Source organism: Syngnathoides biaculeatus, chromosome 19 (assembly GCF_019802595.1).
Source record: "Syngnathoides biaculeatus isolate LvHL_M chromosome 19, ASM1980259v1, whole genome shotgun sequence".
NCBI lineage: Eukaryota > Metazoa > Chordata > Actinopteri > Syngnathiformes > Syngnathidae > Syngnathoides > Syngnathoides biaculeatus.
This window is the reverse complement of record NC_084658.1, coordinates 10,726,893-10,749,836: the sequence shown is the minus strand read 5'-3', so window position 1 is coordinate 10,749,836 and position 22,944 is coordinate 10,726,893. Positions and strand designations below refer to the sequence as shown.

Below are 22,944 nucleotides of genomic sequence, written 5' to 3'. Positions count from 1 at the left end.
GAAAGCGGCCCATTATGGAGCTTAGACTATGTCAAAATCATTATCTGAAATCAAAACAGTATGGCCCGTTTATGTCAGATTGTCAAAGCGTTCATTTTAAAAATTCTCTTTTTTTAATTACATTTCAGATGTTAAATTTAGAAGTTGGTCCTGCCAAACATATAACACATTTTGCTGAGAATGAGAAAGTCTATTATGATTCACCCAGACATATTTTATTACGCAATGAGTATCAGCAAATTACAAAGTTGGCAAAACTCATTTACCCGATGCCCAAATACGCAAATCAACATTGTAATGAGATCGCACAGGAAGGCATAGAATTTACAAATTGTTCCTGTCACATTTAAGTCTTAAATGAAATCTCCAGTGGTCACATACTTGGAATTATTCATGTTTTGTGACATCCATTTTATTCATTCAGAGGGTGCAATACAAATAAAAATGACAAGGACATCTTTTTTATTTTTTTTTACACATCAAAGCTAGCACATTGAAATAAAGCTAAATCCGAAATACTGAAACACTGAACTCCAAGTGCTGATTCATGTTCGAATAATGTGGCGCACTCCTCTCCTTTAAGCCTTGATCAACAAGCATGCACATTTGTATCACAAACGAGATGTAAATGTATGCACACTGGATCATTTGAACAGCTTAAAGACAAATGACATAAATGAATACTAATGTAACAGTCAAAAAAATGAAACTGTTGATCTTTTTTTCGAGTTGAGGAAGGGGCCTATTCACAATGAAATGCAAGCGCCATCCGGCGTCAGTGTCAGCTATGTATACGGCACAAACATTAACTCTAGGTGTTTAAAATAAAAACAGATGTATATAGAATTTCATATATATATAGAGAGATATTTATAACACAAATATAGATTCTTATTTTTCCTTGTTCATTTTGACAAATGAACACGTGACCAGGAACAGCGAAACCATAAGAAAGTAATTCCTCCGTGTGAGTTAGCTAACAAGGGTCCAGTTTCACATTGGAGGATCACACCTTGGGTGATGTAAAGATGACCTTTGTACAAAAGGTAATCCGTCCGATACTAAGGAGGCAGAATTTTTTTCTTCTTTTTTTTTAAGTGGCTAATAATAATGTGTTCGGTGTAAGTGTAGCCGTGGCTGGGAAATGGGGCTGTACTGTGAAGTCCGCATGGTAGTGTCGGAGGAGGACATAAAACAAGCAATTCTCGTGTTCACTTTAAGAGCAAACAGAGAGAGAAAGTGAGATCTGGTTTCAACCAAGTCAGTTCCTCGTTCATATCCCCTCTGCATATTATAACAAAGCCTCCCTCACCAAACCATAAGCCAGAAGGATGACGACTAGTCGGTAGCAGGCTGATATTCTTGTACCTGTGAAAAAGAAGAAACACAAAAGTTAGATTCGTCACACATTCACAGACCTCGTCACCAGTCATTCACACGGCCGAAACAGGTAAATTAGTCTTGATGTGATGTGGATTTTGGTGCGGTTAGAACAAACTGGATCGAGGGACTCAAAGTGGCTGATATGAAGTTTACAAAGTGTACTGACTGATAGGATTGCCGTTATATCTGGATCGTTCAAGGCTGATCTTTCACTTCATTAGGTCTATTGAAACAAAAAACACCAAATCTACAGAGTAGAAAAATCTTTACTGCAGTTGCTGCGCCCCCTCTGCATCAGAGGGGGTGAAACTTGCCCACGAGAGATAACAACAGCTTTGACGGATTCAGAAGACTGGCTTTAACCGCTAATGCGTCAAGGACACAAAAACTGTCAACAAAATGCTGCTGAATCAGAGAATAAAAAAAACCTCTGGAAATAGATCTATGGCAAATCAGATGCTAATGATTTTCTGCATGGAATATGTCTAAGAGAACACTACTGTGACACCATACTTTCAATTGGGCATTCATTTTTATGACAGACTATTGGAAGAAAATACATGGAATTACTATTTTTACCGTTTAAATGTCAACGTTATGCAATGAACGAATTAATGCTGCTGAGTTGGTGAAGCGAGAGTTTGTATGAATGTACGTCACTCTAGTTGAGAAAAACTGAAATTTAGCTGATATTTTCAAGTTCTCATAACACAATGATGATTTCCAATGAGTTGCCAAACCGCAAAAAAATTCATTTTTCAATTCATTTCAAAAAGTCATTTTATGTTGGAATTGCCTTGTCAACAGTACTTATATTTTATTGACGTTCACAGGACACCTATGTCAGATCAAGAAATTGTTCTAAATGACAATTTGTCTAATGAGACCATCTGACTTGCAGTCTGGACTGATTAGAAATGTCATTGGGTGCATGTCCAAAACACTGCTTTAAATCCCCAAACTATGACATCCCTACAACACAAACAGTGTATATATATATATATATATATATATATAATTCAGGTGAAATAAAAACAGGAGTGCTGCAGAGGAGATACAAACGCGCATCACCGAAAACAATTAATTCAAATGAGAGACTCTTCTGGAAAACCACGCACTAACTCAGTAAAGCTCCTGAGCTTTTTACAATTAAACCACAATTACCACTACGTGGATGGAAGATAACGTTTTATTATCTTGTGATGGAGTGTCTCATCTTGCTCGGATTTTCCAATGTTTCTTTCCAGACAAAAAAAAAAAAAAAATGCAAATCTGTCGCAATGCTAATTCATTCATTTATTGTGACTAGTATCATTCGAAAACTGTCATGTTCATTTTTTTCCCTTCATTCGCAGGCCTTTCAGCTTGGTTATTTCAAAAGGTATTTATACTATGTGTGGTCCACTTGAGAAAGAAACAATGCCGAAAAACACAAAAAGAAAAACTTGATAAAAAAAAAGGCAGCCACTTTCAAAAATGTACACAATTATTATTTCTTTTTGGTTCATTTTAAAATAACCTCATCAAAGTAACACATGACGGGAAGTTACAGAATGTTAGCTTGTTGATTTAAATGTTTTGATATTAATACATATTTTTGCTGCCATATGTAATCCATGACCTTGTTCACCTGACTTCGTTGAATTGAGCGTGGGTACAGTTCTCATTCAGCGACGGTGTGAATGTGAATTGTTATTCATTTAATTCCTATGAAGCACTTTGAGAATATAAAGCAGATTTTTCCGTCGATAAATATTTCTGGTTGAATGTTTTCTGCCCTGTGTTTGACTGACGACCACTCCAGGGTCTGCACTTCCTTTTGCCTGAAGTCAGCAGGCATACCTCTGAATAATCACAGCGAGTCTCTGTCAGAGATGCATCTGCATTTGCCGGGCCGGAAAAGATTGGATATTTTCCATTTTGTTCTGCTTAACCTAACACAACATTGCAAAGTTTGCCAAAAGGTTTTGGCTCAGTGAGACGGTACGGTGAAATATCTATTTCAGGCCTGCGAGGCAACGAGGCTCAACAAGACAATGAGCTGAATCACTAGCACCTCCACGGGGAACTCAGACTGGCTTGGAGCCAGTTTGATCTGTCCCTGATGATCCCCTGGCTGGCTGAAGAGGTACGTGTCTCGCCCACTTGTTTGCCTTATTGTCTGGTAACTTTGTGTTGTCTGGTTAGTTTGAAGTCTCGTTGGCAGGGCCATTTGTAAACTGTTGCCTGCATACAAATTTGGTCCCTCAGTCTTTGTCGTTGAAGAAAAAAAAAAAAACACTTTTAGGCCCAAGTGTTTTTCCATTTGTCTAAAGACATCAGCGAGTCCAAATTCTGTGATGTATTAAGGCCGGTAACCGAAATGACTTTGCTCCATTTTGTTGTGATTACATAATTAAACAAAAGCAATTTATTAGTGTCGACAGGAGAGCGTATTCGGAGATGGGAGAGATTGTTGAGATTTGACAAGGCTGTGCTTTTTATCACGAGGCTGGATGATTGCCTGCTGAAATAAGACGAACAGTTCCACTTGCCAGTCAAGACAGACATGAAGAGGCTTATTGTAAAAGTTCAGCTCAAATCAAGAAGCATGATTGCGAGGCGTGCGGCGAACTTAAACACAATGGGGCAAGATACAAATGAAAAAAATTTCACCGAGGATGGCAGATCAAGCAGAAATCACAGACGCTCCCGCCCGTACGACTGTGACCGCTAACCTAAACGAAAGTGTTCATAAAAGTGGAGTTGTACGTCTTGAAATCATGGGAACATTTCCTATTACATGGTGGAAACATGACTCATGATATTAGTGATGACAGCATGATCTAAAGCACCGTGATCTGATTTTTAACATTGGGCCAGCACCGAATGTCTGCGGCGGAATCATGCCTCGGGCCCTTCACCGAGAAGTTTGTGTACACGACTTGCATCCGATCTCTCATTTTGCATGCAGCCAAAGTCCGAAATTTTGACGTGCTCGTCTGTTTGGGCCAGCCACATCTTTATTCAAGAGATCATGGCAAGATTCTTAGTAGCGAGACTAAGGACCTCTTGTTGGTGATCCAGATATTTAATCAGTGTCATGGTACTTTCTAATCACAGGCATCTGTCAGTAACGTGTTTAACAACAAAGACATTTGAAACCCACACGAGATCAACCCAGCACCCATTCGAATTGAATTTTATTTGTTCATTTATAATGTCTGGTAGATATCAATACTGGTACTGTGAGTAAAAAAATGATCCATATCCATATCTAACCATGCACTGATTAGACTGTTGTCATTTCAAAGTGCCCCACTGTTTAATTGTCAGTGCAATGACACCCATCTACTGTACCTAAAGCCTCAACAGAGGCCTGATAAAAATCACAACGGTCACATGTCTCCTCCTGTGCCGGGTGTGCAACCCAAAGAAAGTTATCTATGTCAAACACAGCAAAAACTGATGCACGGCAACATATAGTTGTCAGCATAATGTTGCTGTCTGATAAATGGGCTTTATTGAACTTTCTTGCCTCGTTCAGGAATAATCTATCTGCGTTTCGGTCAGGGTGCAGGAGGTGAGTCGATCTCGGGAGCATGACTGAGTTAATGTTTGAACTGTCTGACCGCCTTGGAAATGATTGGCATTTAAAGGTGGTCCGGTAAAATTAGGACTGAAATTAGTTTGATAGGGAGAGAAATGAAAAATAGGGAGGTAATGAGAATTTAACCTCCTGAGGATAAAATGTAGACTATTACAGTGCAAGGGCAACGCTGCTTTGCCAAGATGAACAAGAAAAAATAATCCTTCTACAAAAGTGACCATAAAAAGGCAATATTCTTTTTAATTCGACAATAAAATGTAAAAGTAACTTCTCTATTTATTTGAGCTTTAAATTATTCCCAAAACAATCCTCCCTCTCATTGGTCTATTTCACCATGGGTCGCAAATGTATGAGTTATTTGGGAGAGGTAAACCTTGCATTTTCACTGCTTGGTGTAAATTCGGGACATAAATACCCAATTCAGTAATCCACCGCATATTTCAACGCTGATTTCATTTTCCTACACTCGGCACAACGCAGAAGTTATATTTCTTTGTCAACCAATCAACACATTCTATTATGTTTAGCTCCACCTGACAAAACTAAAGTATACCAACTGTGTTGATACCTCAATAAAAGCATGCTAAAGCCTATAAAACTATGGTAATGTGTTGTTCCTGGTGGGAATAAGGCATAAACCTGTCACAGTCCCATTTGTTTTGATACAACGGATTAATATATTTCTGTCATTGATTTCACCTTGCACTTTTCTTAATTTCACGAAAATTGTTGTGTTGGCCATGGCAACTACTTTCCATGAGACATTCCTGTTTGCTTGGGTTTCGTAGGGATTTATTGCTATAAGATGATAAATTAGCTATTTAATTGCCTGTCTAATCCAGTTACAGTTTGGTTCGCTTCTGTTAGTCAGATATCGTGTGCCGCATAGGTAGGCAGCACGAACCTGTTTATACAGTACCTACTCTTCATAAAGAAACACTTCTGCCTTTGGATGAATTTAAGTATTTATTTTGATTGATTTGAACACAAATACAGAGATACTTAACACTGAAATATAACTGGAAAATAAGGGTACAAAAAGTACATTCACCTTTTTGAATACCTACATATCAACATTGAAGAGAGAAAAAAATAAATATTCTAAGGGAATAGATGTGATAATATAGTTGAATAACTATGCTTCTCATTGGTCAAATAATTACGTTTCTTCATGGCTATTGCGTTTTCTGTGTACAAGAGCGGTCTTTGTCATCTGGCGGAGATAACGTCTGTTGAGTTGTTTTTTTTTTTACACAAGTACAAGTGCGGGGCTTGCAACAGATTGCATTTGAGCCACTCACAATTCTGAGCTCGCTCTCAGAGCATATCGCATTGAGTCAAGATGAATTTACATTTGCGTGGATTGAAACTACACTGCATTGCGTTCAGACAAAGAAGAGGACCTTGTTCGTTGGTATTTGACGCAGAAGGTGAAAATGTTCACTGTTGCAACCCCTCCCCCCCCAAAAAAAAAAAAAACATTACAAAGGCCACACACTGGTTAAGTGATTGTTGCACAGTTGCCTCACAGCAGAAAGGTTATGGTTGTCAAGTTGTTTTTTTTATGAGTTTTACGTTCACTTTATGCTTGTGTGGGTTGAGTTGAGGCAATCCTACCTACATTCAAAATCTTTATATGGTGGTTGAACTGAAAAAAAAATTACGTTTGTGTGAATAATTGTGTTTGACCCAATATCATCTGCAGTAAGTGTCATCCCCCCCCTCCACACGGTCCCACGTTACCCTGGATGATGTCATACTATAGAACAACACAGAGGAGGTATAACCAATCTGAATAGCCTCGTTCACGATGCACAGATGATGCAAACCGAAGACCCACCAGTGGAAGAAAATCTCATTTTGTTTTTGATTCCAGCGGTGTCTGAGTTCATTTGGAGTGTATCATACGCACATAAATAACCGCTGTGATTTCAATGACTGAAGTGTGAAAACCCTCAGAATTGAGACATTTCCATTTTGTTCTCGCAGACTCGAGCGTGAGACATGCATTAATCAGAGCACACAGAGCTCCCTTTGTTCTTATTTTCTGCACCTATGCACACTATCCTCCAGCCCCCCCCCCCCACCCTGATCAAGACTCTCACTGTGGCTTTGAGCTGCGATGGTTTGCTATAGGCAGATTCACCCCCCTGCCTGCTAGTCTGATTTGGGAAATTAAGTCAATTGAACTGCTAATCAAAATGATGAGTTCTTCCTTTGCGAGCTTTATGGAAATGGCTCAATTGATTAAGTGGATTTCTGCTATCAATCTGTCCGGTGTGGGCATTTCAGATGATTGCTGTCCTTTCAGCTTAACTTTGAGGAACTCTGAAACTGTGATGGAGTTAAGCACGCATTGACATTAAAATGCGACCGATTCCTTTGCAATTTGCTTGACGTTATTGCAGGCTGGCTGACTGGCAAAACCCTGAGGAACCTCTACGATAAAAACATAATAATAGATTACTTATATTACGGTTTTAATATTCTAGCAAATACTTTATTACATTTTAAATCCACGCAGGCTACAATTAAACACAACCAAGGAATGAAATGTGCTGCCAAGTGTCAGAAAACTGGTCATGGATCTAATGGGATAATAGATCACACCGGCCAGAAACGCCCAAGAGTGGCAAGACTGACATGAGGACAGTTTTTCAAGATGCGCTTCTATCGGTTTGTTGGTTGAATGCAAAAGGCATTTAATGGCACAAGGCTAGCAAATAACGGGATCAGATTTCTGTATGTTCATGATATAGAAAGTTCAGAATTGTTCAAGTGCCAGTCCACCTAGTAGTAGTACCTAGTAGTCACTCAAGTAACCTCAACAGCATTTCCTGGTTATGAGTAAGCAGGGGTAAGACTATACTTATACTAAATACGTATAAGTCCTGATTTATATACCTGAGCTGGGGTTGTGTTGAGCTGTATTGGCGGATGTGTGGGAGGTAGACGAGGGGTCCACCCTCTGGTCTGAACTCATGCTGTCTTGGCCCAAAGATGAGGTGGACTTTCTTGGTTTCTTGTCCGTCAGGTGCAGAGGGGAGCTTTTCTTGGGAGGCTGCAATGGACGTCTGGCCCTGGCTGAGACGTTGACCCTCAGCCAAGCTTGGGCTTTGTAATCCACAATCTCGCCGTAGTTGGCTTGTGTCACACGGCACTCGTACAAGCCCTCGTCGCTCTTGCTGACTCTGGAGATCTGGAGCTTGTGAGAGATATCGTTGCCCTGCACTTTGACCGTCTGTAAGAATCAAACCAGAAGAAGATCAAAACTGGTTACAAAGGAAAGGACTGTAAGCTTGAATGAAATGAACCACGGAGAGCCGTCAGTTTCAGTTTTTAAAATGATAATAATGCTATAATCTAATGTAGTGATCACCATTATAACAAGACTTGTTGTTTCAGGAAAGTTCAAGATCATCAATTTGATAAAGTCTTAATGACTGACACCTATTATCTCAGACCTGTCCGTTTGTCGTCTGTATGTAATCTCCTCGGACGCCCGTGCTGAAAGGAATCGTGCTCGGTACATAAAGAGCGCGCATACTCGTCGAGGGAAAAAGAGCGCTAGTAACTGCGCCATGAGTAAATGAATGGAGCCCATTTGATTCTAATAATATGCTGCCTCCATATTTTGTTGATTAGCTCCTTTGGAAAGTTTGAGGAAATCAGCTGCTATTGTGTGTTCTCTGCATGGATGGAAGCATCTGTGCATCACTGAGGTTCCAATAGAGTTGCCGTTTACTGCGGCACTGCATCAAATGTATTTGAGGAAGTTATAATGGGGAAACTTTCAAATATGTATTTTGCACTTTTTCTTTTGTCCTAAATTTGATTCATCAAATGTATATTACATGTGATTAAATGTATGAATAGATAAGAACAGATGTTTTTTTAATTTTCAGTACATCCATGTTTGCACAGAATTTCCTTCATGCCTTCATTATCCAAAAAATTGAAGGATGTCCCCCAAATATTTTGTTATTCGACATTCCTCTGCCTGTATTTAAAGGCCACCTTATTGGATCACACACATGAACTCTAATTCGACAGAGGTCAACGATCCACCAACAAATACTGTTCAGTCTGGGCATGAAGTGTCGTGGTCGAAATTGAGCTGATGTGTCCCAATTTTCTTTTCAGTTGTTTCCTATTTATGGTTTGGTGTTTCTGTTTCTTCCCATTCCCGAGTCAGTAATTGCCTCCCAAGGGTGGATTTAGCCAGTTTGGTTTATTTTCCCCACACTGATTGCCTTTTTGGGTAATGGACCCGGGGTTAAGGGGGTTAAATAGACTTTCTTAACAGCAAGAAAGTTTTAGATTCACCATCAATTGAGTCAGTTTGGTGCCCAACTGCAGACATTTCCCTGTTTAAGGCACCTTGTCCATGTCGAGCTGTGACAAAATGGAAAATAATTCTTCTGATAAAACAGAATTTCATAGAACACTTTTTCTTAACATTGAAGTATGACATAATAGGACTTGGATGACAAGATTTATAATGGTATTCCAATTAGGTGTCGATAAATACACCCTACTCCATGTTTTTTTAAGGACAGCACAAGTCTTTGGTGAGATATTCCTACATTTTTTCCCCCATTCTTGAGTCGTTACTTATTTTAGAGGAAGGATGCTGAATTGGCAGCGATGCTCTATTTGTGTCTTTAAAATTATTCATTTGTTGTATTGGATTCATATCAAGAGTGAAACATGGCCACTTAACCACTTTCAGCATCTTTTTTTTTTTCCAGAAGTGTGACAGTTTGCCTTGGATGGATGGATCGCTGACATGTTGGAAAAGTGCCTGACGGCCAATTATTAAAGTGTTGGTAGCAGCTCCCACGGCAGCGTCCACGCAGCCCACATAAGGACACTACCTCCACCATATTTTAAAGTTGCACCATTACATTCAATGTGTTTTTCTGCTTTCAAAATGTAAAAGTAATGTGCTTGTGTATGCTGATTTCTGAGTAATACTTTGCTTTTCTTGTAGCTGTGGCCATTTTTTCCAAGCAAAGACATTATTTTCTCTCTCAGGTCTACAGAACTACAACTCTGAGTTGAGTCCCCGAGGTAGCCCCGCCTCCTGACAGGAACCCCTGCAACTAGGTCGAGCCTGTGAAGGAACAACCGTGACACATGCAAAAGAGAGGCTGTATTTACACTGCGCGTTTATTTGATGGCTCCTTGCCTAGCAAGGAATTAGTACAAGACTAAGAGTCTGGTAAGCTGTCTTTGACCAGCAGCCATTGACAGATATAAAATAAGTGGATATAATGGGACCCTCTCATACAGATGGTGCAGGACTCTGGAGCCAGTGAGCGCTTCATTCACTCAGTGAGAACTGGAAGAAATAAATATTGGTGAAGCGCCTGATGGAAGAGAAGAAAGAAATCTAATAGGCCACTTGTAATAAAACTACAAATGGGTCTGTGTCATAGTTTCATTAAAATGTTCCACGTCTTGTTTTTCTACATGTTATAAATCTGAATTCCAAAGAAGCTCTCGAACGAGCATTTTGGTATACTCCATCTGAGGAGATGAAGTCTTGACTTTATCATCAGTTGTCAGCATGGGAACTTGAGAGTACAACAAACTGGACAACTGGAGGCAGAGAGATTTGGGTGGCCGTTTGTGTACTTCCAAGTGTGGTCACAGGCAAGTAAAATTTGTTTGCCAGTCAGACGTGGTATGACGAGGGCAGTCTTTGCCCAATAATAGTGATTTTTTGGATTTGGTATGGAAAGTGAGGTAGGGCAGTCAATTGTAACTTTCCAGGGTGAAGAATGAGAAGCAAGGTAACTTTTATCTCCTTCCATTGGGTCAGTCCTGAAATTTTAGTCTTGATCACTGAGTTTCTTCATCCAGGTAGTAAAGTATGTTGACTTATTGATGAAAATCCATCCACTCAACCATTTTCTTAGCCGCTTATCCCCACAAGGGTCACGGGGAGCGCTGGAGCCTATCCCAGCTGTCAATGGACAGGAGGCGGGGTACACCCTGAATTGGTTGCCAGCCAATCGCAGGGCACATGGAGACAAAGAGCCGCACTCACAATCACACCTAGGGGCAATTTAGAGTGTCCAATTAATGTTGGATGTTTTTGGGATTTCCTAGGGCACAACTGTCATTTGACCCCCCCACTGAAATGTTGACAAAGAGTCTGTTTCTACCTTCCAGGGGGCAGTTGGTAGTGCATCACCATAAGATAGCCTCCAATTCAGTCTAGACTTTAACTTGTGTGACACAAAGTTTTTTGGTCTCGCGTCCGCTAATTTCCCCATGTTGCAACTTTCTGATGGCCCTTTTTTGTTTTTTTGGGGCATCAAACAGACACAACAGCATTTTGGCCACCTCCAGTGGGCTACTCAGTCGAACACGGTGCAACGTAAAAATGGCGCCTTTTCTAAAACATCCCTCGTCACTAATATACATGAACTGTACATGTCAACAACAAACAAAACATTGTTTTGACCACCATTGTTGTCCTTGGTTTACAGAATGAGGTGCCTCTTTGTTGTCTTTATTGGCAGCTAAGTCACACCGCTATGATATTTAGAGGACATAACAGAGACATAACATTCTGCCTCTGTTTGCTGCAATAGAATCATATTTTCTACACAATGGCAGATTGAATTGAACTATACTGCTTACAAGGATAGCGTCAAAATACTTTCTCTCATTATCATTATAGCAAAGAAAAATAATTTAGGGCCACTGTGTTTTTCCATCCCCACAACCTTTAGCATTACACATCCCAGAACGTCTAAATTCTCCCAATTTCTGACGATTACTACTCTGATTGAAATTATAATTGCACCCCGAGAAACACTCCCTTAATGATTTTGGACTTACACTTATTTTTGTTCCCTCATCATCAGGGTGAGGCTCTGGCGTTATCTCCATCTGTGAAGAAAGAAAGAAAAGAAAGAAAGAAAGAAAGAAAGAAAAGAAAGAAAGAAAGAAAGAAAGAAAGAAAGAAAGAAAAGACCATTAGGATTGTGAAAGCGGGCAATCGATATAACCAGTAATGGCTATGTTTGCTTGGACTCAATTTAAGCGCGGGATAAATGTATCATTATTGACAAATGTAACATTAAAATGGGATAAGCTCTCGCTATAACTGAATAATTCAACTGCATAGTTAATGTTTTGGTAAGAACACAGACCATAATTATTCTTTCTCACAAAGTTAATAGAGTATGTGTTTTCTTTATGTAGTCCTATATACCCTTATAGGATTATAAGTGTCATTTTAAATCTATCAAGTTCATCTTTGACTCATATTTGGAATGTTCTTGCTCACTCCCAGTGATAAATGGGAAAAATAAAATCGACTGGATACTGACAAGCATTTTCTTTATGTATATATTGCTGCAATTGCATGTTTTACAGTGTTATACGTGTGCTATAATGCATCTAAATCAGTTTTGTCCAAGATTTTCAGCAATAGTGATCATATGCACTAGTTGTAGTAACTAGTCTTTTTTCTATATATTTTGTTCTACCTTCCGCAGTAATTATGTGAAGCCCCGTTGCCACTGTTTTCAAAACTATGATGCATTTTTTTTGTCTTATTGAGTAACTACATGTAGCTTCCACACACTGTAGAAACATAAAAGAGGCTTCAAGCCGGGATTCTGCATGACATAGTACTTCCAGAGAAAGAAATATGACTCAACTTCATCAGTCGCTGCAGTAAAAGTATTATCACCCAATAAAGCTTATGACAATAATAAAAAGCGTGAAAAGCAGTAAAACACATTAAGAGTTATGCTAAGGGGGGGAAAATATTTTTTTCCCCCACCATGCTAGCATACATCAAGACTATGATCGGCTTTTTATTTGTTTTAGAAACATTACTTTTCCCATTTTGTTACAATGGATATCATATGGGGCGGCACGGTGGTGCAGCTGTGGGTTCAAATCCTGGCCCGCCTGTGTGGCATGTTCGCCTGGTGCCTGTGTGGGTTTTCTCCGGGTCATCCCCCAAAATGTGCATTTATTGGAAACTCTAAATTGCCCCAAGGTATGATTGTGGGTGCGACTGTTGTCTGTCTCCATGTGCCTTGTGATTGGCTGGCAACCAATGCAGGGTTTGCCCCGCCTCCTGCCCGATGACAGCTGGGATTGGCTCCAGCACTCCCGTGACCCTTGCGAGGATAAGCGGCTCAGAAAATGGATGGTTGGACAGATGGATATCACATGGTTTTGAGCCGTGGCAAGCGACGAAAAAAGCTAAAGGGAAGGTTGTGTGATGTCTGAGAACAGGAAGACATGAGGATGATTTAATGCCTTCCATGACTGTGATGAAAAGAGATGGGTCAGAGAAGGATAGCGTGGCTACTTATGAGCATTTGCTGCAGCGAGTACTCCTTCAACTGCTGTAATTAGCGGAGAGAAACCAGCGCTTCTCTTTGGAGAATGTGGCTATAGACAGGTGATTAATGAGCAGAATTACTGCTGGATCCAGCTTTCTCTGTCCGCATGTAGCGTGACTCTTACATCTTGATTCCGCAGATGGACCTGACATACTCCATTGTATCGAAGAGATGTCTTTAATGGGGAAAGCATAATTCATTGCCCTCTGCCGTGGCATTAGACGGTTTCGCGTCATTAATTTCGGCCTCCCCTTTACAAACTTCACAGCAGTTTTATGGGCTCGCTGTGCAGTCCATATTCGTCACCTGAGAAGGATAAAGTAAGAGTTTTTCGCTCCGAGGAGAACTGCTTTACTTGGCTAAACATGAAGCAAAGCAGAAGCAGTAGATAAGTCGTGTCATATTTAATATAATAATAATACTAGTAATAATAAGAATACATTTAATGTTTATTTTTGTAAGTTGGGATTCAAAATGACGTTGCCTTATTTTAGTTTATTTGGAGGAATGCAAGTCAAAGCATCGAGGAACGGGGTCATGGGAATCGTAAGTAGTCTTCATCAATCATACATGGATCCATCTAGAGGAAATATTTTCGGATGAAACTTGGTGAATGAGGTCTATTTTTTGCTCTCAGGCTGATAGAGCATGTTCCTTAAGATAGCATTTCGGTCCGTGATAGCAGTGGTGGAGTTTCCGTGACTGGGTCGGGAGTAAAGCGTCATTATTTCCTCTTTTCATTAACATTGCTCACTATGAGTGCTTTCTTAGTCAAAGGCAGCGCCACTTAAAATTATCGCAAATTCAATCTTCTATCCGTTCATTCTAAAGCCTGTCCACCGTGACAAATGTCCCTTTGAGTCCTCGTAAAAATATGCGCTACAATTATCGGGCATGAAAGGCTTCATTGGCGTCCTAAAATTTCAAATATCATCACATGGCTTCAGCTGGAATAGAAATTAGATGATCAGCTGGGACATGACAGTGAAAGTCTAGGATGATTGACATCCATGACTAATTAAGTGTGTGATCAATGTATCACTCCTAAAAGATCGATTACACATACGCACTCAAGTACTACGAAGTGTACACACAGCATCGTGAGACAAGTGTGATTTTGGGCCAGGTCATACTTCCATGTTAGCTCAAACAAGCCTGTCCAAATGAATGAATTTGTCTGCATTGTCATGAGCAGGGCTGGAGCACTGCCAGGAGGGGCGTGGCCTGGTCACCACTCTAGGCGGTGCCACCTCTGACACTCGTCACAGCTGTTGCATATTCGGCATGTTAATTGACCATGTATTTATGATGGAGTTTACGTCACGGGCGTTTGCCAGTTCTTTGAGTTTGCACTGTTATTGTGTGCGGACACTACTTCTGCAATAATACCCACTGCCCATTATGCCTTTGTCTCGGAGTCCTGCATTTGGGTCCTGCCCCGCACCGATGGCTCGTGAAATGCGTAAAAATGCCGTCAGTACGTGATTTTCATATCTTTGATACTTTATATATTTGATATACTGTGCCTTAACACACCATTGTCTTTTTGGGGCAATTCCACATGCTGAGGAGGGATACAATCCAGTTCGTTAAAATGTATAAACATGCCTGTTCACAATATTGAGGCAATTTTGGAAGTCTCTTGTCAATTGCCTCTTGGCACTGATGTAGAGTGATGATAAGGTGTTTTTATATGTGTGTTATAATTTAATGTTTTACAGTACATTCGTGGTTAATTTCATTTTATTGTTGTGTGCGATTTAATTAAAATAAGTGTGTGATGCAATGCGTGAGGCGGATGCATTATCCATCATGACTGGTCATTAAATTCAATGGGATTTGAAAGAGTACTTTTTTTAATTGTTACAAATTGTTCAAACATATTAATACTGACTGCTTTCATGACAGTTCACGTCTTAGTTGTATTGCAGTGTGTTAGGTTAATGAATGTTTTTATGATGGAGACCGTTTGGACCCTGAAATGAATTATCTTCAATGCGGTTGCTTTTAAAGTGGAATTATGCTCTGAAAATCCTTCATCATACTGTATTCAAACAAAACAACAACGACGACCATGATTTAAGAAGTCCAAGATGGAAGAGGCAAAAAAAAGAAAAAACAGTCAATAATACTGTGATCAATGATATAAGTGTAATCAAATACATCTCAGCATTACTGATATGACCAATCGGTAAAACAATCAGATCAGACAATTTGGGAGTTTACCACAATTGAAAACATAATAATTGGGGTATCAAACTCATTTTAGTTGAGGCCCTCATTGTAGTTATGATTTCCCTCAGAGGGCCGTTATGACAGTGACGCAATGTAAATCTTTCGCCTCGTGAAATTTATCAACTAGTTTTGGAATGAGTTGAATTAGTCATAGTTTTGATCTGACAATTTGAAATTTTGGTCCAGATTTTAATAAAAATCATAGAAGTTGATACACATGATTTGCCTTCGCGGGCCACATAAAATCAGGCGGCTGGCCGGATCTGGCCCCTGGGCCTTGAGTTTGACACTGTGCTTTAAATACTCCTCAATACACTGTCTACCCTGAGTTTATAAACCTAAATTTAACTAAATTAATGAATATGTGACACTGACAAATCGCGATTGCAGAGCAGTTACAACTGTCAAACTTCACAAAAGCATTCCGCATTCCAGGGATTATTTGCTTCTGAAAGTAAATCACTTGAGTCACCGAGTTTGAAAAAGCACCCCACGGGTTTGCGGAGACAGCATACTTAATCCAAGTGTGTGCCACCGTCCGCTTGCTGTGTTAAGAGTTGTGCTTAAATTGAACGAAAAGACACGGAGAGGAGAATTAATCACAATAAAAGAACATTACCAAGGATTGATACAAATAAATTCACGTAGAAAGACGTTTTGGGACAGAGGATTTGTTGGAATTTTCCATTTTGAATTAAAAAAAAAAAAAAAACAACCCTCACACGCACACTTTTCATACCAAAGAGGTTGGGAAAAACAAGGGAATCTTACAGAGAACATTCATCACGGTACTAGCGAACTATAAAAATATGCCTAATTACAGTGTTCACTGACTCCTGCTTGAAGATGTTTTTGGGGCTCGGCTTAGTTGTTAACTCTGATTACAGCCCACAGTTGACAGGAGTTCCTTTCACATCCAAACACTAATCCCCTTCACAGCCCATTGGTTTATGACAAGGGATATGTTAATTACATGTAAAGCTTTCAATTGTGCGCGTAAATACATCAACGTACTCTATTACTATAACCAGTGAAGAAGAAAGTGACACGTGACCTGCCAAGGGAAACATTAAAGGAAGCTAACACCAATGAACGAATGAAATAGTTGACGATGTGATTGATGAAACCGCAACTCAAAACATGTCGAGAATGACGTCAGTGCAAATTGATCTTCTTTCAAATCAGAAAATTAACCAATTTGCATTTTGAAAATGACATAATCCAATAGATTGGGATATTTTTGTTGATTTTACAAGTGACTCCAATTACAAAAGCCTGTTTTTATATAACTCATAAATAATGTCAGTCAGCAATTTATTGCCATGCCATCCTTCTACTTCTTTTAATGACATTCAGTATGAATATTTTATTTGAATTTCCACTCCCCATCCCTGCAAAATACATCCACACAATGTCATTTAATTACTTTACTTATAATACAATACAAATCTATCCCATTTCAGACGTGCACAGATGACTAATTTTTTTTCCGTCTATAGTTATCTGACTGGGTGACCTTGTAAACGTAAGTGCAAATTGCCACTGCATGCAGTCGCTTCAGTTCCCTCGGTACTCAATACATTTTCTTTCAAATCATTACATTAATTAAACCGCACGAAGATTGTAGTATGTATTTACTGCTTATAACCTGCTTTCCAAATGCACTGGCCATATTCATGCATTAAATAAACAAAACCCGGCAGTACGAGACGGGCCGCTCAATAAACCTCCCCGATTTGAGATAGAGACGCCATGCTGCGTCTTTTTCGACAATAAAACCACCCAAGTCAAAATCTCCTGCTTTGAGACAGTCCAGCTCTGCTGCAGCCGAGAGAAATAACAAGAAAAAATGGATGCTTTCTTTTTACTGCCGGCAGATGTTTTATACATTATCGTGACTGCCGTGGAAATAGATGACTTGTAATATGAAGAAAGGAAGATTTCCACCACCAGGATGGCAGAGATTCACATTTTGCCTTGCACATTAACGGTCATTTTCTGTGCTTATGCCATAAAAGGCGCATAACTATGCACTTTTCTGGTTGTGTAGACACTCCCATCCACTTAAGTATGTCATTTAAGCACCTTTGTCTCTGATACGCACTCTGGGCGGAGGAACTCTAAAATGTGGGTGTTCCCTGTCAAATCGGGGATTTTGCATATTCTGTTAGCACTTTTCTTCTCCAGAGAATGTAATGAATCCCGCAGGCATCATACCATTATAGTGCACTTGAATTTTGGATTCTCTTATAACATACATCACCACATTGTAAGTGACTTCCAGAAAATCCAAATTAAATGCATGATGTAGAGACTGAGCAAAATATATTGTAATGATAATCAAAGAGGCACTGTGAGTCACCTGTTACACCGTTTTACCTGGAATGAACATCGATCGGTGCTGACTTTTTTACCCTTATGCAAGGGGGAATTCCACCTCCAACATGGTGGCTGCTGCCAACAATTAACCTCAGGCCCATGGAGTTTTTTATTTGTTTCTATGTCAGTTGTCTAAATACGTTTGGATTACAAACTCAGTCAGCGGTGCAAAGAAAGTTGGGTGCTGCTGATCTACTGAAAAGAACAGCAGGCAAGTTAAGAAAATATTCTGTTTGAGATACTTTCATTGGATTTTTTTCATACAGAAGCAAACGTAGGCTCCTTCAAAGGGTTAATGTGTGAAAATGAGCGTTGCACACCACAGTTCCTAGGTTTGGGGTCTTCCCACACCCCCAAAAACTCAGATGTTAAATTAATTGAAGATTTTAAATGATCCATGGGTGTGAATGTGACTTTTGTTTATTGCGATATGCCTCTATGTCAAAATTTATATCAGAGATATGTCTTAACTGTAGTTTAACCAACCCACTAAAATACAGCTCATCTGTTTTCTTGTATTTTTTAACAGCCGACTTTTGTTGGCAGCTTTATTATTGCACAGGCCAAAAGCCAATAGAGCTTCTGACTATTTATGTCTATGGCAGGCAAGGCGAGAACATCCGTAAATACGTCTAAGTTTGAAGGAGAGGATATGAGATCAGAGGGGTCGTAATGGGATCTCCAGTCTATTTTTTTATCTTTTTTTAAATAAAGTCACTGTAGCTTATCATTTAAAGCCGTCAGTGACTGCAAATTATTCAGTCAGTGGGAGGCATAAATTGGAATACTGATTTTGGGAGAAAAAGGGTAGCAGAGGAGACTTGCTGTTAAGTTGCCATAATAAAGAACTATACCAATGAGTCCTACTTTTTTTTTTTTTTTTTTAACAGATGTTCCGACAGCTTCTTCCCTCTTGCAATCAGCATCTTAAACAACTAATTTACAATTCAACTGTAACATGCCGGCAATTTTGTTTAGTCTCGAGTTTGTTGTCACATTCTTCCGGGCCAGTTCTGCTTGCACATTACTTGTGCACTCACAGTAGTAGTCTCACCACGTTGTTGACCAATACTAACCTCTCATGCCTGAGTAGCATCTGCACCACTTGCACAATTGATTGAGGAGTACCTGCAACATTTGCACAATCGACAATCATCTCAGATTACGCAAGACCACTGACTTTAAACTTGTTCCTTGTAGTCTTGGCACCCTTTGCACAATGGTCATTGGACTGGACTATTGCTCTATTAGGCATTCTAACTGCTCTAAATGCTGGAGGACTCTGCATCCTTTGCACAATTTAAATAAATGTCATTGCCAGATTACGAGCATCCCTTATTGCTCCGTGCCTGTTACCGCAATGTTTTTATATCGCGGTCTGTCCACCTCTTATCGTACTCGATATGCATGTCGTGCTAGAGCGGTTCCAACTATCCTACGACAGTGTGTTTTTGACATACTTGGTAAAATAAAGATGATTCTGATTCTGACATATACATAATACTTATGTTTTATGACTGTGGCTCTCTTTCCCTTTAAAAGAGAAATCGAGCCAAGCTTTGCCTTCTGTTCACGGATTCTGGTCAAGAACATTTTCTTTTTCCTGTGCATACTAAAGTGGCCCTTTTACATACTACATGTAAACATACCGTATATACCATACATTGGGAGTTCTTGGAAATGTTCTATTTTCTGCACGAGGTTGGAAAGAGAAGCAGATTTTTACAATTAAAATTAAAAACTGGTTATTTCAGCAGTTCCATTAGATTCATTTGCCGTATTCACGTATTGTATCCACCTCATTTCGGAAGTTCTATCAATCTATCCATCTATCTACCCTTCTTACTTCCTGAGATCGGCTGAGATGAGCTCAATCTTGACAACTCAGAGATATTGTCGCTGCATTACGACATCACTGAGCATTCCAGAAGCGAATGTTAACACTAAACAGAAACCCTAAAGCTTAGGTAAGAATATGATGAACAAGCATAAAAATACCCTGAACCGACGAAAATCCCCAATAGATTTGGCAAAATAATTTACTCCCGACTAGCTAATCCATTTCCAGGGTAACACAAAGGTGACACGGTAAGGTGAGCTGAGGGAGGCACAAATATTCCCAGGAAAATATTGATTAAAATGTGAGACAAAGCGTGAAGTTTCATTTGGACTGAACACTTAGTTCATACAACTGGATTTTGAAGATAAGACAAAATAGTGAAAGATTTAGTGTGCTTTGAAAAGCTTGCTTCAGGTTGGAAGCTTCGGCTGGAAAAAAATACAGTATCATTCACGTAACACATAATTACTGTGTTTCGACAAACTATCGTTGAATGGAAAACTAATTGAAAATGAATGTTGATTACGTCTTTTCTTCGGGACAAAGATGAGAAAACCATTTAAATTGGATGTGTCAGTGCAACAGCGGCACCCAAATTAAACTTGACACATCACTTTTCCTCCTTTGTATTGTGACCGTATTGTATTTTTTTTTACCCAAGACAGCAAGAAATGTACTTAATTATTTTGTTTATGACATTTTTTTTTTCATTTTCACCATTAGCTAAATTACAATATGATAGCATAATAACAATCATTTACTTTCTAAGGAAACGAAAGTCTTAATGGTTAAATTCAATGCCCCATGATGTCGTAGGTGATGTAAATTTCAGGAGAGGCATTTCAAAGCATCACACATGGCTGTAGTCATCTACATCATCTACTGTAATCTATTATGCAAGCCTGTTCAAGAGAGGCCCGGGGGGGGGGGGGAGCAGCAGGTGAAATAAAGGAGCAGCAGCTTTTAAAAGAAGTCTTTGAAATCATGCATGAAGATGCGTAAGATATTCATGTTCATTTAAATTCGAAACAGTGGAGGCCGGTCGATAGAGGGAGCTAGGGTGCCGCCCCACAACTCAATTGAGTTTGTCTTTTTTTAAATATGATTCATCATCCTAACCATTTTTTGCTTTGACTTGTAAGTGTAAACATGGTAATATGATTGCTGCTTGGTGGGAGGTGAACGCAACCCAAGTGTCACAATAATTGGCAAATGCTGGACAATTAATCACAAAAGATGCCTGAAGCGGTTTAATTTCACTCCCAGTGGAAATTCTGAATGCTGATAATGAAATATGAAACAAAATGTGTTGTATTTCAATCAACCACTGTTTTTGCCTTGAAAAAGACCCACTTAACTTGATACTAATAAACAATACAAAACACCATTTCTATGCTAACTGTTAGCATTGATTGTCCTGGTTTTAGAAGCTACTTGAACACAAATGGTGGTGCGACACACAGACAGATCTTATAACAATATTCACGTTTTTTATCTTGTACAAAATAATTAGGATCATTACAAGGTCTTACTGAGTCACTTTCAGTAGTAGTCCTGTAGAAGAAGAAGATACACATTTTTTCTTCATTTGAGTCTGCATTAGGCACTGGCCAGTTACCGGTTCGACGGTATGTCGTTGTGTTAACAATTCATGGTTTCTAAACCGCTTAAACGTTCCATAACTGGCATTTTTCTCATTCATCAAAGAAAGTGTATGCCACCAGCATTGTTATTATGAATCGCAGTCGAGTGAGTTATGCGTGAGTGCATATTGTACGGATCTTGATGTAACCCCACTAACGCTCCAAGACAGGGTGCAGACTCTAGCCAGACCTGCAGACACGACAGACTGGCACATTAATATTCATACCTGTAGGCAACTGAGAGCCTCCAATTAACCTGAACTGATGTTTTTGGTATTACAGAGCTTGCGTGGCGCACCCACAGAAAACATATCTCGACACAAAAAGTACATATAGCGGATGTTTTTGCTGATAATCTCAAATCTAGATAGAAATTTTAGAAAACATGGACTGTGTGTCTTCTGGAATAAAGCGACGAATAACAATCCAAAGTGTTCTGAACACTGCTGGAAAGTCAAACTGGAGAAAACAGACCACAATATAACTCCAACGGTATACATCTTAATCATTACTGCTTTACTTTCATAGTTTCCTTCCGAACGTGGGCTGAGAATAAGCCATTCAAGGTGAACGTTGAGCAAACAATTATTGTCGCGCTGTGAAAACTATTACCCGACTTCCTTTGTAAATGTTTTTTTTTTCTTAACTAAAACACAATGCAGAACATTTCATCCCAAGTTGTGTGAGACAAGACTACACAAGTCTTGTATAGGTCTGCACATGTCGAGGAGAGCGTCAAAACATGGAACACAAGAAAATATGATCAAAAAGAAACAAACAACAACAGACAATGACAAATGCAACGGCTACTTGTGTATCTTACATTTTTTCCTCAAATATTGCACATATACGTAATACACACAATTGATGGTTTGATTTCAGCCATTTTTAATTTTGCACATGGCTGCGCACTCACATTTTTTAAAAAAGTATCCTGCTAATGTATTGGAATGCATGAAATACAGCACTATGATCCAGAGACCAATCCAAAAATGGTCAAATTAATCATTCTTGCTAAAGTAGGCATAAACTGTGCAAATGGGGCGGCAGTAACTCATTTGAAAGGACTTGAGCACTGGAACCAGATGGTCACGGTTTGAGTCTCGCCGGAGAATAGAAAAATGAAAAATGGAAAGTCGTCGTTTTTCAACGCCACCCCAAAATCTGGATCTGGTTTTCTGGCTGTTGTGCAATACAAAATATGCAGTGTAAATTGAATTTTAAAAAGCAATACAAGTAATTACATTTATATATTCAACAAGATAAACACCTAGCTTTGCTGAGCCTTTGGTTCTAACCAACAGGCGAACCCAAAATCTGAAATGGATCTTGTGGACTGTGGGCATAATGTACAAAATACTAACCTGCCTTAAGCACTGAATTTTGGGCCTTTTTTTTGCATTCTCCAATGCAAATCCACATAGCAGGAGGTTAATCGCTAATGTCAGCCAATTATCAAAAGCCGCAATTTAAGATCGGGCGTGTAAAAATCTT

At 39.4% G+C, this 22,944-nt stretch overlaps 1 protein-coding gene across 1 annotated transcript in view; it reads right to left on the bottom strand.

The window, feature by feature from the left end:
* Positions 1–208: 208 nt before the first annotated feature.
* vstm2a (V-set and transmembrane domain containing 2A) overlaps positions 209–22,944 on the bottom strand; it is a 44,285-nt gene continuing 21,549 nt past the window's right edge. The window contains exons 3-5 of the mRNA XM_061805415.1: positions 11,828–11,878; positions 7,877–8,213; positions 209–1,368 (exon numbers count right to left, since the gene is read on the bottom strand). Coding sequence (XP_061661399.1) covers positions 1,292–1,368; positions 7,877–8,213; positions 11,828–11,878 — 465 coding nt within the window. The 3' untranslated portion in view covers positions 209–1,291. The remainder of the gene's footprint in view (positions 1,369–7,876; positions 8,214–11,827; positions 11,879–22,944) is intronic.